General features: G+C 38.7%; 1 protein-coding gene across 3 annotated transcripts; it reads right to left on the reverse strand.

Annotated features, from left to right (window-relative positions):
• Positions 1-121: 121 nt before the first annotated feature.
• On the reverse strand, positions 122-13,837 carry bnip2 (BCL2 interacting protein 2). 3 transcript variants are annotated; one of them, XM_061721823.1, is made up of 12 exons: positions 13,038-13,837; positions 7,508-7,603; positions 7,320-7,387; positions 6,415-6,606; positions 4,228-4,410; positions 4,004-4,106; positions 3,805-3,936; positions 3,598-3,684; positions 3,421-3,519; positions 2,179-2,214; positions 1,555-1,582; positions 122-794 (listed from the first exon to the last, which is right to left on the reverse strand). In XM_061721823.1, the coding sequence occupies exons 1-11, from the start codon at positions 13,388-13,390 to the stop codon at positions 1,570-1,572; spliced, it is 1,362 nt and encodes a 453-aa protein (XP_061577807.1). In that variant the 5' UTR covers positions 13,391-13,837; the 3' UTR covers positions 122-794; positions 1,555-1,569. The 3 variants fall into 3 exon arrangements, with proteins under 3 accessions (XP_061577807.1, XP_061577805.1, XP_061577806.1); XM_061721821.1 differs by lacking the exon at positions 1,555-1,582 and having other exon boundaries at positions 124-794; positions 13,038-13,836; XM_061721822.1 differs by lacking the exons at positions 1,555-1,582; positions 2,179-2,214 and having other exon boundaries at positions 125-794; positions 13,038-13,834.
• Between the last annotated feature and the right edge of the window lie 1,216 nt (positions 13,838-15,053).

Raw genomic sequence — 15,053 nt, forward strand, 5'->3', positions numbered from 1 at the left:
CCCGTTTCTGTGTCAGTCTTTTGTTTTAGTCGTGTCCTCTCACAGCTCAACTATTAGGAATAAAATAAAGTAACAGATTGGATTCATGCCTTCACATAGAAGAAATAATAAAGAAATGAAAGAGCTGCATTTTTAATTGCGAATGTCTTTTTTTTTTTTTTTTTTTTTACAAATGCTCACTCTCCACCAGGCAAAGGGCACTATCAGGTGAGGGGCAGCAAAATAAAGCTTTATTTCCCCCAGGCAGGATTTCAACAGAAAACACCAGCAGTGAACAGTGAAAAAGGTGCCATCAAGACCTAAAAAGCAATTAAAAAAAAAAAATCAAGACCATAAAAATATATTAATTTATCTCCTTTGACACCGTTTGAATATAAATATATATATTTAAATGTAATAAAGCAGAACCTGCATCAACAACTTGTAACAGAGTGAGTTAAATAAAGTGTAGATACAACAGTAACTATGGAACCCCAATAAGCCAAATCTGATATAATATACAGGAGTAAATAAAAGGGATTAAAAACATTTCAGACAGCATGTGGACAAAATGTTGATAATTAAGCTGCTTGTTCAAAAAAAAAGAAGCTCTGATGATGTTACAGGATGACTTGTTTCAAAAAGGCACTTTTCAGATGCAGTGAAGTTCCCGGCCCTGTGGACTGGATCATGAACATGAGCAGCTGTGGTTTTAGTTCTACGTCGTTCTCCGCGTTTATCCTGCAGTGCGATTGTGTCACTCTGGGGCAGCAGCGGTTGCAATCTCCACTCTTCTGTGCATGTCCTGGTCGATTCTGCAGAAAGAGTCGGCAGTCATGAGACAGCTGTGTGGCTGGGATGGCATGTCATCTAACAGGAGCGGGATGGATGTCGGTATCAGCTTCAACATCAACAGTCTCAACTTACCACACTGCCAACTAACAATCCATGACTATCCACAACCTGAAATGGGATCAGTGACTTCACAGCATCAAAGAAAAAAAAAAAAACAAATATGTATTTTCACATTTGTGGTGAACACCAGCCCCATTTTTTTCAAAACAAATAAAGAATCATTAGAATATACACAGCGGCAGTACCTACCGTATCATCCTTACTTTATTTGTAAAGACCCATATTGGTGGTTCAGTGTACTATGATGATATACCAATCTGTTGTGTACAATCTCTTTTCATTATCAGAAGTATGCTGCAAAGAGTTAGTGTAGCCTCTGCACTTAAAATATCAATGTTCTGTGAATGTCACACTTCTTCCTGCCCAACTTTATTCAATCCATCACGTCAGCAGCTATGCACTCAGTACTTAAGCGTAATGAGCAGCGTATTTGTGTGAGCAGGAGGAAGCCGGACAAAGATCTCTGGCAAACGGCAAACATCAGTGAGGTGAGGGAGTGCAGTGAGTCATGCAAAGAGCTGTGAGAGTGAACAAGCTGGACGTTCGGCGAGGGCCGGCTGCTGACGACAACCATGTGAGGACATGGTTACGGTGCAACCACACACACCACCGTGACTCTAGCAACTTCACCCAATTCAGTCTGAAGAAAAGAAAACTTACCAAACATCAACAACATTAAACTCTAAACCTGTTATTTTTACAGAAAAAAATGCAAGTAAGTGCAACATGAACCGCAAACTTTTCGTAATCACTTCCTTGTAAACTGTTCAAATTTACTGATGCAACTTTTGGTGGCAGTTAACATCATATAGAAGGAAGACTATCCTTCGAAAAATAATGGATGTGTAAAACTCAAGTTAAGACTTCTTCACTTAACACGACTTGAGTGGAGAAGTTAGGATGTGAGAGATTGATTGTGAATTATTGAACTGAATTTAATCAAGAAGCATAAAGGACTATCATTTTAAAGGAATCAAAATAACTATTTTATTAAGTAATTACCTCAGACAAGACATTTAGTTGGTTAAACAATCACCAAGTCACCTATGAAACCCAACACTCTTTCAATGTATTAATAATGCCAATCTTAAATCAGTATTAGGTGACGCTGAACTTTGCAAAGCAAAGCAGTCGATTTAAGCCAGAAACTAAAAGGAAATCATCTTACTCAGAAAAACATAAGATAATAGGTGTCTTGGTGCATTTCTGTAAGCCGCCTGATATTTGTTAGTTTTATGAAGTACAAAAGATGCAGAGATTTGCCCTCAGTGAAAGTGCGTATACCTTTTATGGCTTTTCCTATTTTTTTCGTCGTCAAACCTTAAGAGGGGGCAGGGAGACGGGTTTCAGCAGAGAGAAACACACTGATGACAGCAACCACAAGTCCAGCAAAGCAGAACATTTCTTAAAATCAATCGAGTCAAGTTTTTGTGCTGCGTTTTTTGCAATATAGTGATGACAAACGATCTGCCTCATGCTTAGCCACATTAGGGGAAACAACAGGAAGCACTATTTTGCAACAAGACGTCATGAAATTTAACAAAGAATACATTTTGTTCTTATAAGAACGGTTTACAAGACAAGCCATTTCCAGGAATGTTGACACTTATGATGTACAGTTATTACACTTTAGATAGTATAAATATGATGGACATTGTTAATTAAAAGCAATTGGGCCGAAGGGATCCACGTTTTCCTTAGAATGTCTGCTGCTTGAGAACGTTCAGGTTAAAATGTTAAAAGATCCAACATTAACAACTTTAAGTGACCGGGAAACCACCAGCAATTAGCCACGCTGGCCTTTCAGACATAAAAGATGTAGCACAAAATAGTTGAAAAAAAAGCATATCAAGTGAGAGTGTGTAACATTTTATTATTTCTTAACTTTCCAGTAATCCGCACCTGACTACAGTATTTATCGTAACACCTGTATATTTAAGAGTTAAGCCAGATCACCTTTATGTGACTTAAAGAAAAGATATTTGGTATTTTAAACCGGAACCCAATAGAGCCTTGAATTTGGGTGTAAATACTGATAAGCTACAAAATGTGAAAATGACTCAATTTACAGCTGAGAAGCTCAGCTTTGGCGTAAACGTCTGACAGCAGACCTCCGCTGCATACAAACAAGCTCGTCCTATGCTTTAAACAGTGAACAGAAATGTACTGGTATATTTGTACTGGTATATTTGTTTAACATTCAGCCTTGGTATGAAGGCTCTAGCAGTTCCTGTCTGTCCAACATAGTGACTCCCTACATATGAACAGGAAAGTCAGCCTGAGACCAAAAGAAGCAAATGTAAACAAAAAGGTCTGTGTCCAAGTGTCCGCCACATTAAGTTGTGAAAGACTTAAAATAACACCCTCAACCTTTCAGTTGACAACTTAAACGCTGAAGCCGGCTCATGACTCTCTGATCACAGGACTTAATCCAAAAACTCTGTTCACTACTTATATTTCAGTTTTTAGACATACAGAATCCCTATACAGCATATAAGAAAAACAGCGGGATGAATTAATACTTACTGTTTGATACATTCTGGTATGGACACATACTCCATCGGAACAAGTTCAGCAAGGTCCGTCAAGCTGTAGACGTACTTGATTTTCTGAGTAAATTTAGAGCTAGAAACAAAAACAGGAAAGTTAAGAACACTGTCCAGAAATGTGTGGCGTTATTCCAGTGACAAACACAGCAAATACCTTATGAAGGGTTTTGTGAGTGCCAGCAGGGTACGGATGAACCAAGATGGGTGCACGATTATCAAAGACTTCAAGTTCTTTCGTAACCTTCGCAAAAAACAAACAAATAACAAAAGTTGCTTTGTAATCGTCTATTTCAAATAGTGGATTTGGAGAGCAGGCAAGGTCTCTGCTTCACTCGTTGAGGACTGTGAGCAGCAGACTCACCTCCTGTCAATCTGCTGGTAACACTTCCTGAGCCAGCCGACAGTCGGCATCTTTTTCCGGGACGTTGCTCCATTTAAATACACAATCATATAGTTCTCAGCAACCAAGAGCTCGAGCGTGCCGATGACATACCTGCAACGTGAAAGCCTCGTCAGCGATAGCTTTTGAAAGGCCCAAGAAAATCAAACAAGAGACTCACTTGAATAAATTATCCATGATGTATCTGTAGTTTGGTTGATTGCTCTCAGGCATAAAGCATACAGCAAACACAATTATGGCATTTAACCCATCTCCATAGTAACCTGTAGATAAAAATCAAAATATTAAAAAAAAGCTTTCAAATCATGTGTATAAGCACAGCTAGATATGGTATGTCTAAAAGAAGAAATTAATACAAATCAGGTAACTGCATCTTTGTTGCACCTCCATGGCTGATTACTCTTTTGTACGGTTCAATGGCCTTCATATCAACTCTGTGATCTTGATCTCCGAAACGAAACACCCTCCAGCGCCGGCCCTCCTCCCGCTCCTCCGAGGCGGAATACTCCTGAACGGACTCCACACCTTTCTGTAGTACTTCTGTTGTTTTGGGCTTTGGGAGATCATCTGGGGGTCAAAGGGCACTATTAACAAACAGCTTGACTGCAAAAAGCTTTAAATGTGGTCTCAATCAGATGTTTTGATCAAACATGTCAAGAGGTTTCTGATCACGCAGTTATCGTATTTCCTCAAATACAAACCAGGGAGGTAAAGAAAAAAGAAAATGCACGTCATCTTTCTTATTTGAACACCAACGATTAAAGTTTCTATAATTTGAACCAATTTCATCTTATTGATTGAAGTAAATAATATTGCTGTTGTATAATGTAACTGTCAAAGAGACATTTTCACTGACAAAGATGCCTTTCTTAAACAACTTTGGATCAGTCAAGTTTGATTTGGAATACAGCAGGCTATGTTAGCCAAGCTTTCACAATAAAAGCCCAAAGCAGAGGGCATTTAAATTTAAAATGACATAGGAAGTATGCAGTAACAGCTTGTTCATCTAGTAGCTTGGTAGTCTGTTAGGTACTTCATCAAACTGATGCAGAGCCTCCAATTTTTCAAACATTTGTGAGAAACCATTTCTGTAAGAAAGAAAAAAAAAAATAATAATGACTCCTGACTGCCTCTCAGACACAGATGTGTGCAAATGTAAATATTTCTGCACTGTTCCAATCTACATTTTGAGGTAAGAAAATAAGCTACCGAAAATAAATTACAAGTTATACTAATAACAATCAGAAATAAAACCCAGGGCCAAAGCTGCAAAGCACTTAGCTGAGGTACATAAAAGGTCTGTATTTGAGGAAATACTGTGTTCATATATTCACTTCTCAATGACATGCATCAAATCAGTCATTCGTTTTAATCGTTTGTACCTTTATGCCATGCTCTTTCAAAGATTAAACACCAACAATCATTGCTCAAATTAAATGTCACATTTTTTAAAGGAAAAAAACCTGTCGAGTGAGGGTCTTCTGTAAAAATGTTTCTAAGGAACACTTGAATTCTCAGCGACAAAACAGTCCTGAGATCTCCAGGAACATCCGTCCTGTTTGGACATTTACCTCTACGATGTAAATAACGTCAAGAAATGTGTTGAAATGATCACGTATATCAAGCATGCAAAAGGCAGAATCAAAATTAACTGAAAAAAGTAAAACCAAGTGACACTTAATAGTTTGTTTTTTTCCTGTGAGGATCCTATTTATTTACAAAATATACCAACCTCATGGTACTCATATAAAGCTGTTTTTCTAAATGTATCATTCCCAAATCTATGTGGAAAATAAATGTTCTTTATGAAATAACCCACACAAATGACAATCTGAAAGTCACAAACGCACACAACGTGACTTGAAAAATACACAGAAGCAAGTGTCTGTATAATACTGAAATTTCCTGAATGAAGAGAAATGACAGCAGTGCAATTAAACTGCTGACTTCGGCAAAGTATTCTAAATCTGCTATTAGCTTATTCATCAGTTTCATTGAGTTTCAAAATACAAACACTGGAAGACTGGAAAAACGATGCAAAAGCTAAAAATATAAATCTGATTATGAAACTGCTTTAAAGTAATAAGTTGCAATAGCGCTCTCAAAAATATGTAAATAGAAAATAAAAATGTTACACAAGCAAACATGAGGCAACAATGAAAGGAAGTGAAACATGAAAAAAAATCCGTTATTCATTTGGACATCTGAAGACGTGATCGGGACAAAAAGGGGTTGATTGTCTTGTGGTTTGAAATTTAAAAAAAAAGAAAAGAAAAAGAAATCCGTCCAAGAAACCTTACCACCAGGAAGACAGAAACCTGTTGCTGGCCTGTAGCCTGTTTCCAGGCAGACCAGAGATACAATTCTTCCAAGTGAAAAAGGTGAAGGCAGCAGTGTGGAAAACACAAAAAAACAACAATGAATGTGCTTTTTTTTCCTTTTTTTTTTAAGCATCATCATCTCAATATGCAATAGTTATATCCTCTATGATAACAAAACAATTACAATTGAAAGACATAATCTATGTGCTGAAGATGTTCATGTAGTTTTCACTTGAAATCAATCCCTTACCTTCCCATTCAAACTCATTGCTGTTGTCAGAAGGCGTGTCCATGTCGTCGAGGTCCAGCTCTGTACTTTCATCCAGCTCATCAGAGAGAATAGAGCCGTCGCTGCGGTCCAGTGTGAGGCTGATGTTCGGAGCAGCCAGTTTCTTCCGGGTCTTCTTGCCATGGTTCTCAACAGAATCATACTCTACAGTAGCTGGAAAATCATTGTAGGAATAATTCCTGGTCAGGTTCAGATTCAGTCAGGACCAAGACAATAACAAATCATGGGCAGTAAAGATCATCTCTACTTTATTTACATCCCTGGTGCACTGTGTTCTGCTCCGCATTGTTTGTTGCTTTCTACTTTCTCTGTGCATCTACCTCCACTTTCTGGATTTGGTTTTACCATACTTATTCTGAAAGAATGTATTGCTACTCTCATCCATCAAATATAATAAATGAAATACCATCAATATAATGAATGTGTGTTTGTGTGTGAGGGAGAGAGAAAACTGCCTGCTTTGTAAAAGCACCTTAGAAGCCGCTATATTTGCATCTTATTGTTGTTGTTGTAGTATTTAAGTGTTTGTTGGTGCCAAAATCTCCGTCAGATCTAATATAACCTTTAGCAGTCAAGAGTTACCCGCATGCACTTTAACTTTTAATGCTCATGTGACTCAGCGAACAAAACACGACATAAGCAGATTTTAAACAAATGACTTGTTCAGACTTTTCAGACTGCTGAGCATTCATCTTATTTTCGGCTAAATTTTAAATGACAAAAGAATGATGAGAAATAACTGCAACCATTCTTATCATAACTTAATGTAATGTGGATTTTTTTTTTTAAGAAAAGTGCTCTTTAATAATCATTTATACATTTCCAGCTCTGCTCCAATTTATGTTGCAGTATTATGCTCTGATTACCTGAGTGTATCTCTTCTGAGGTTCCTCCAAAAAGCTCCTCATCAAGCTCCTCTTCCTCAGGGAGGGGCCTGTTGATAATTCAGAGGGACATTTTTCCTTTGGTGCATGTTTGCTTCATTAATGGTAAAAACAAGCTGCTGATACAAAATTATGACGAAACTATGGCGCATGCATGAAAGACCAAATACCGTGGAAAATCCTCATCTTGCCACTCTTCTTTAAGTTCAACTCCTTCCATCCTTAAACGAGCTTCAGTTGTGGCGACTGACTCTTGGCGCTCGAGGCTAGGAAAGAAAGCATAAAAAGTTTATTTCATGGCTGATAGTCTCCAATTACTAAAAAGGTCTTTTGTACATTTTAACGATCAGGAGCAGGATGGCAAAGGTTTTCTGTGGAATTGAACTCGTAATCAGTTATCTTTTAATGTGACAGTCTTCAGGGTTATGGAAACGGTGAAGTTCACCCGGTTTACTGAAGTACAAGGGCGACAGTTATTCTTGAATCAATATTTCAGGAAAAAACATCACATTAAGAATGCAAGTTTAAAAAATTTACAATTTCTAATATCAACCAAAAAGGTTGGTATGATGCCAATATCTGTCGTTCAGCATCTTTTGCTACAACCATTTAGTTTATCTTTTACTTATATAAATATTTTATTAATATTTTCTAATATAAGATTTCCATTGTTAATTAGCGCTGAGTGCCATTTTTGTCCTAATGCTCAAAATATTTTGATCACATGACAAGTCTGGACTGCAGCTGGCTTAAAAAAAAAAAAAAGGAAAAAAAAGGCTATCAGACTATGCCACAATTATAGCATTTATGCAAAATGGTTGCACTATTGCCACATAGCCATTTTATTTCCCTCTATACTTCTGTTGCTTTTATTTATAGAAATGCCATGTCTTGATTCAAGTCTTAATATAGGTGTTTAATTATTACATGGGGTTATCTGCAGTCTCTGTGTAGTCTTTCGAAGAGGAAAATAAAACATTACTATTTTTACTAAATACGGATAAACTCTGGAAATATGGGTGGAGAAGTGGCATCATCTGGCTTTGTGAACTGATCATTTCTGCACCATCTGTTAGTGTCTGAGGTACAACAGACATTTCCTCGTGTAGGCAGAGAGAAGCCTCTGCTGACAGTCTACGGACCTGGGCCAGTTTGTAAATTACAATACATTTGCTTCATAGACGCTTTTATACAAAAATGACTTACAAGTAAAGAACAAATTGGGGGTAACGTAGGGCTCAATATCTTGCTGAAACACACTTTGATATGTGAAAGATGCAAGTTAAGGATCTAACCAACAACCTGCTGACTGACGGATGAGCTTTTGTTGTTCCTTAAGATTTTATATCAAATTTCATTTTTACATTTAACTGATTAAATGCTTTGATTGTTTTTTACAGATTCATAAACCGTCATTGGTATATTAGGGTATTCTGTTAAGTGTTGGCAAGTTAATCATGAAATTGGCAAATAATTTAAGGAAATTCGCACGTTAGTCTTGTTCAGGATTATACATTAAGTGCGTGTGGTTTTCATCTATTACTGCATTATAATTTCCTAAAATAAAAGATTAAACTGGAGAAAGCGAAATCCTAATACCTTTGTGCCAGCATGCAGATGTGATATGGTTGCTTATTGTTATGCAGCAAAAAAGTCCCATGTTCAAAAAGCTCAATCATTTCAGCTTAAAACTGGCCTCATAATCAGGTCATTGGCTTCATAAAAAGCTTGGAAGCTTGTGTTAAGAGCTCAGCTTATAAATCACAAGACTATTAACAAATGCTGCCCATGCTGTCCGTGTCATTGCTGCACAGAGTCCCGACTGTGCAGTTGCTAGATTTTGTATCCAATTCATCATAATGAATCAGTTTAGCCAATTATGGAGTGAACATCTGAAATACAAAACACTACAAATGTGATTTCCTAGAAATAACACATTTGTAGGCAACCCAAAAGCACTGGCTAAGATTTCAAAGTTCTGATGCTGGTCTATAAAGCTCTGAATGGTTTAGGACCAAAGTACATCAGTGACCTCCTGACCCAGTATGAACCTTCCTGACCACTCAGATCATCAGGATACATGTTTTAATCGGTTTCAGGTCAGAACCAGACATTGAGAGTCTTCTTTCAGCTTCTATGCTCCGTGTGTCTGGAAAAAACTCCCAGAAAGCCTCAGATGAGCTGAAACACTCATTTTATTTGAATCCAGGTTGAAGACTCACCTGTTCTCAGCTGCATTTGAATAAAGCTCTACATCTGCACTGGTACTTTTGAAGTTTGAGTTTCAAAATTTGATCATATTTTAGCAACATTTTTTTTCTATTTTTCCTTTTCCTTTCTTTTTGTTTACATTTTAAATCATGGATTTGGATTAATGATGGTACTTCCTGCTAATCTAGTTCTTTTAGTGCTGAAAGAATTTATGTTCCCAACCACAATCCTACTTACACTAAATAAACACATTTTGTCACCATCTGTCTATGGGCTAGACAGTGAACTTCTTTGGATTTCATAATGCTCAAATGTTTAAGTTTAATATACCTGTATTAATAAAAACGGCTTGTTATTCTACAAGGCCATGTCAAAGTACAATCTTCTTCTTTCAAAGAAAACAGCCAATCTCAAAGGGCTTCCAGGAGGCCTGTCGTGACTGCCCTTCACCATCAGGCCTATTTTTGCTGGTGTCTGCAACATGTGCACTGGAACCTGAACATGTGGAGGAACATTATGTTCAGCGATGAGTCTGGATTCTGCCTACAGGAGTTGGATTGTAGGGTCAAAGTGTGGAGAAGATGCAGGGAATGCGATGCTGATCGCTGGAGTGATAGCGTAACATATTTGGGTGGAGGCAGCGTGATGGTGTGAGACGGCATCTCCCTCACTGGAAAAAGAAGGCTCGTCATCATTGGACGGAATTTCAATGCAGAGAGATATTGAGATGAGTTTCTGTAACGAGTGGAAATCCCTAATCTCCACGGTCTAGAACTGAATTTTATCCTCCAAGACGACAACGCTCGCCCCCACAGAGCAGGTTTATCAGAGACTACCTCCAGAATTTGTATATTTGTCCGTTTGTTAGGTGGATAACTAAATATATACTTTAAATATTTCAAGTTCTAAGCCGATATAAACTAAGGATTTTAATTGAATTATGATTTTCATGAAATTCAGAAAACAGGAAATGACCAACAGTTTACAGATGAAATAGACACCAATCAGCCACAGCATTATGAGCACGTCCCTGACACCACGCAGGTCCTCCTGATGCCACAAAAGAGCTTGAACAATTCAGGGCGTAAATAAAGAACTTGCAAAGATATTCATGAGTGTTCGGTGCAGGAACTTAAACAATAACTGTTTGAGCTTTGTGGGTTGTGGGGGGGATCTTTGTGGATTTGTCTTGCATCCCCCAAATGTCATGTGATCACATTTGATCGTTTGATTGGGGGTCTATGGCCGGTCTGCAAAAATGTTAGGGTATGGGCAAGTGTCAAAGCGGCATCCATGTGAATAACAGAGTGCAGGTTACCCCTGAAGAAAAACTCCACTTAATGAAGATGAGCAGTGCTGATCAGGTTAGTAGCGGTCAGTATGTCCTATGCTGGGGGTTGGTCAATGTATCTTAGCAAGACTGCATGGAAGCAAATCAAAACATATGCATGCATGTTATTTAGAACAGAAATGACAGAATTATAAAGCATATAAAAGGAAAGTAACTTAACATCAGTGTAATTATCTGCTAAAGTTATCTTTACTGTACTAAAACATTTGATTAGTGCCAACAGTTTGCTGTTTTATTGTTTTTAACTTGTGACTTAAGTGGGTTGTAGTAATATACATTTATAAGAGTATGGTTTATGCTTCAAAAGATGCTCATAATATTCATAACTCATGTTCAAAAATATTTTATGTTACATTCTTTACTTCTTTTTTCTTTGCACATGGGTATGTTACTTTTCACAGCGGTAACTTATAAGTTAGAGGTGTTCAAGGGAAGTTAATACATTTTACTTAAGAAGCTGACACCTTTGAGACACAAAAAAAAGTTAGAGTAATCGAGGATCTGTGCACTAGTAGGTTTATGTCTATAAAAGGTCCATGGCACTGTTTCTTGGCAAGGCAAGGCAAGTTTATTTGTATAGCACAAGTCAAAACAAGGTAATTCCAAGTGCTTTACATCAACATTAAAAGCAGCAAGACACAAACAGTAAATAACAAATAAAATGAAATAAAATGATAAGAAAAGAGATAAAATAATAAAAAGCACAAGTTGTTAAAAAGTAAGGGCAGTAGAGTACAGCAGGTAAGTATTTAATTTAAGAGTATGCTCCAGTAAACAGTAATGTTTTTAGCCCTGATTTAAAGGATCTACAGTTGGAGCAGACCTCAGGTCTGCAGGAAGTTTGTTCCACCGGTGAGGAGCAGAATAACTGAACGCTGCCTCACCTTGCTTGGTTCTGGTTCTGGAACCACAACAAACCAGATCCAGATGAACCTCAGGGGTCTGGGAGCTTCATAGGAACTAACAGATCCAGCATGTATTTTGGTTCAAGACCATTCAGTGCTTTGTAGACCAGCAGTAAGATTTTAAACTCTATCCTTTGACTCTGGCGGCAGCGTTCTGGATCAGCTGCAGCTGCCTGATTGATTTCTTGTTCAGGCCTGTAAAGAGGCCATTGCAATAATCCAACCTACTGAAAATGAATGCATGAACAAGTTTCTCCATGTCTTGTTTAGACAGAAACCCTTTAATTCTAAGCAATGTCTTTCAGGTGGCAATAGGCAGATTTAGTGATCAACTTTAGATGGCTGTTGAAGTTCAGGTATGAGTCAATAATGACACCAAGATTTCTGGCTTGATTTGTAGCTGTCAATGACATGCAAAACAAAATGAAACGCCTCTGGCTTGTCAAACAACTTAAATAGTGGCGACGCGTGTTTGAAAGTCTCATTGTTTTGATTTGTCACAAGAGAAAGAGTTAAAATGTCAGCAAAGACATTTTCACTCTGGTTTACCGTTCACTCGTTGAATCCATTCTTACATTCAACATCTCATCCTGGTACAACTTGCTCACCACCAAACACAAAACCAGACTCTCCCGAATAATAAACCAGGCCAGCAAAATATACAGATCACAACACACCCCCCTGTCTGATCTCTACAACCGCACTGTGGTCAGGAAGACCACTCTGATCACAGAAGACCCCTCTCATCCTCTCATCCTCTCATCCTCCTCTCATCCTCTCATTCTCCACCACTCATTTCAACTACTGCTGTCAGGCAAAAGGGAAAAAATTCCACTGGCCCAGAAAAACATTAACAAAAAATCATTCATTCCATCTGCCACAATCATTCTGAACACTATTAAATAAATCATTGCACTTTTAACAGGCACTAATCATGTCTGTTCTAACTTATTTACTGCTTTTTTTTTCTTTTTAATGTATTTCTAATGTATTTATTCGTTTTCTATTGTAATGTGTCTTGATGGGAATGTGTGAATGTGTTTGTGAGCCCTGTCAAAGAGGAATTTCTGTCACCATTGGGACACACAATAAAGTATTCTATTCATTCTATTCAACTTTCAAATAATCCAGCTCACACTTTGAGACTCAGGTGAGAGGGAAAAACATTGATAATCCAATGGAAATGTGACATCACAACATAGTTAAAGTTTCCAACATTCATGCCAAACAGACCTGCCAGTGGGCCCGGGTGGCGGGTGAGTGTGGGGCAGTGTGGCCGGGGCAGAGCCGCTTCCTCCCGGCTGCTGCTGCTGCTCACAGCCCGCGGTCCTCCATCTCTCCGGCGCACTTCTCGTTTTGGTGGGACTGTTTTCAAAAGCCTCCTCGCCATTTTCCACCGTGGAGGCTGTGCTAGTCTGCAGTTGGTTTGTATCCTCCTCGCCATCCCCGGAGGAGCAGGGAGTACTAGACCGAGCCTGCCCGTCTCCCCGGTCTCCCCGGTCTCTGCTGGAGCTGCTATTGTTCACAACACTCGGATCACCCAGACCCTTCAGCGCCGCTTCCCCGTCTCTCACCCCCGCTGCCATGAGGCTGTTTCCCGATCAGTCACAGAGTCTATTAAAACAAGAAAGAAAAACCCCGGTCTAGCTGGTTTCCTAACTTAGGAGCTAAATGGGACTTTTCCACGACTTTATCCCAAGTTAGTGCTAGCGGGGTTAGCTCCAGTCCGCCTACAGATGGTCTGCAGACGCGTCGCTATCGCGCAGCTACGACGACTTTAACAGCCTTTAACATGTCCGAGTTTAACGTCCAAAAGGCCACACTGGATGTTCAGGTTTAGTCACCTTTGTTTTTGTTTTCTAAATGCGTCACAGTGCGAAGTTAGCAGTGGGAGAAGTGCGCCAGCGCTGCTCAAGCGGCGGTGAAGGCTGGATTATGGTTCCGCGTTAAATCGACGCAGAACCTACGGCGTACGGTTACGGCGTAACCTACGGCGTAGGGGACGCGGCGACGCGCGCCGTATGGTGCGCGTCGCCGCGGTACCCTACGGCGTAAACTCTGCGTTGGTGTGACGCGGAACCATAAACCAGGTCCGACTTGTCAGCTTCCTTCCTTCCTCCGAGTGTCTGCCTGCAACCGGGCTGCGACCAGCCGCCGACTGGCCGCCGACCAGCCGCCGACGTGAGCGGACGCGCTCAGCTGCTCATGTTTAAACACCGTCCAGCTGTCAATAACAACAAAACATTAAAAAAAGCCCTCATTCATACATTTATTTAAGCGTGCAAAGTTTTCTGACACTCCCCCTTCCGGCCGTGTTGAATACAACATGGGCGGTTATTATGAAACCACAGGTTAATGGGCTTCGTTTTCTACAGGGACCGCTTTACTTTACATCCTAAAATTACAAAACTAAAATAAATACATTTTATGTGACTGAGGGTTCTGCACTCTTATAGGCAAGGCAAGGCGAAGCAAGTTTATTTGTAAGGCACAGTTCAACACAAGGTAATTCAAAGTAATTTACATCAACATTAAAAGCACAATTAAATTAAAATCTATCTAATTAAACAATACATAGCAAATAAAATGATAAGAAAAGAGGTGAAATAATAAAAAGCACACGTTGTTAAAAAGTACGGGCAGTAGAGTAGGCCTATAGCAGCAGGTAGCCTAAGTATTTAATTTAAGGCAAGGCAAGGCAAGTTTATTTGTAAGGCACAGTTCAACACAATGTAATTCAACATGCTTTACATCAACATTAAAAGCAAAATTAAATTAAATATATATTTAATTAAACAGTAGCCTACATAACAAATAAAATGATAAGAAAAGAGGTAAAATAATAAAAAGCACAATTTGTTAAAAAGTAAGGGCAGTAGAGTACAGCAGGTAAGTATTTAATTTAAAGCAAAGTAAGGCAAGTTTTTTTGTACAACACAATTCAACACAAGGTAATTCAAAGTGCTTTACATCAACATTAAAAGCGGCAAGACACAATTAAACAGTAAACAACAAATAAAATGATAAGAAAATAGGTAAAATAATAAACAGCACAAGTTGTTAGGGCAGTAGAGTACAGCAGGTAGTATTTAATTTAAGAGTACGCTTGTAAACATTTTTATACTCTTAGATATATTGTTAAAATGAATACTAATAAGTTTGACATTACTGTGGATCTACTGATGCATTAAAATACCTGGGAAATGTAATAATTGTATGATGTGAGGAGATCAGACAGACACGGATAAC

Source organism: Cololabis saira, chromosome 5 (genome assembly GCF_033807715.1).
Source record: "Cololabis saira isolate AMF1-May2022 chromosome 5, fColSai1.1, whole genome shotgun sequence".
Taxonomy (NCBI): Eukaryota; Metazoa; Chordata; class Actinopteri; order Beloniformes; family Belonidae; genus Cololabis; species Cololabis saira.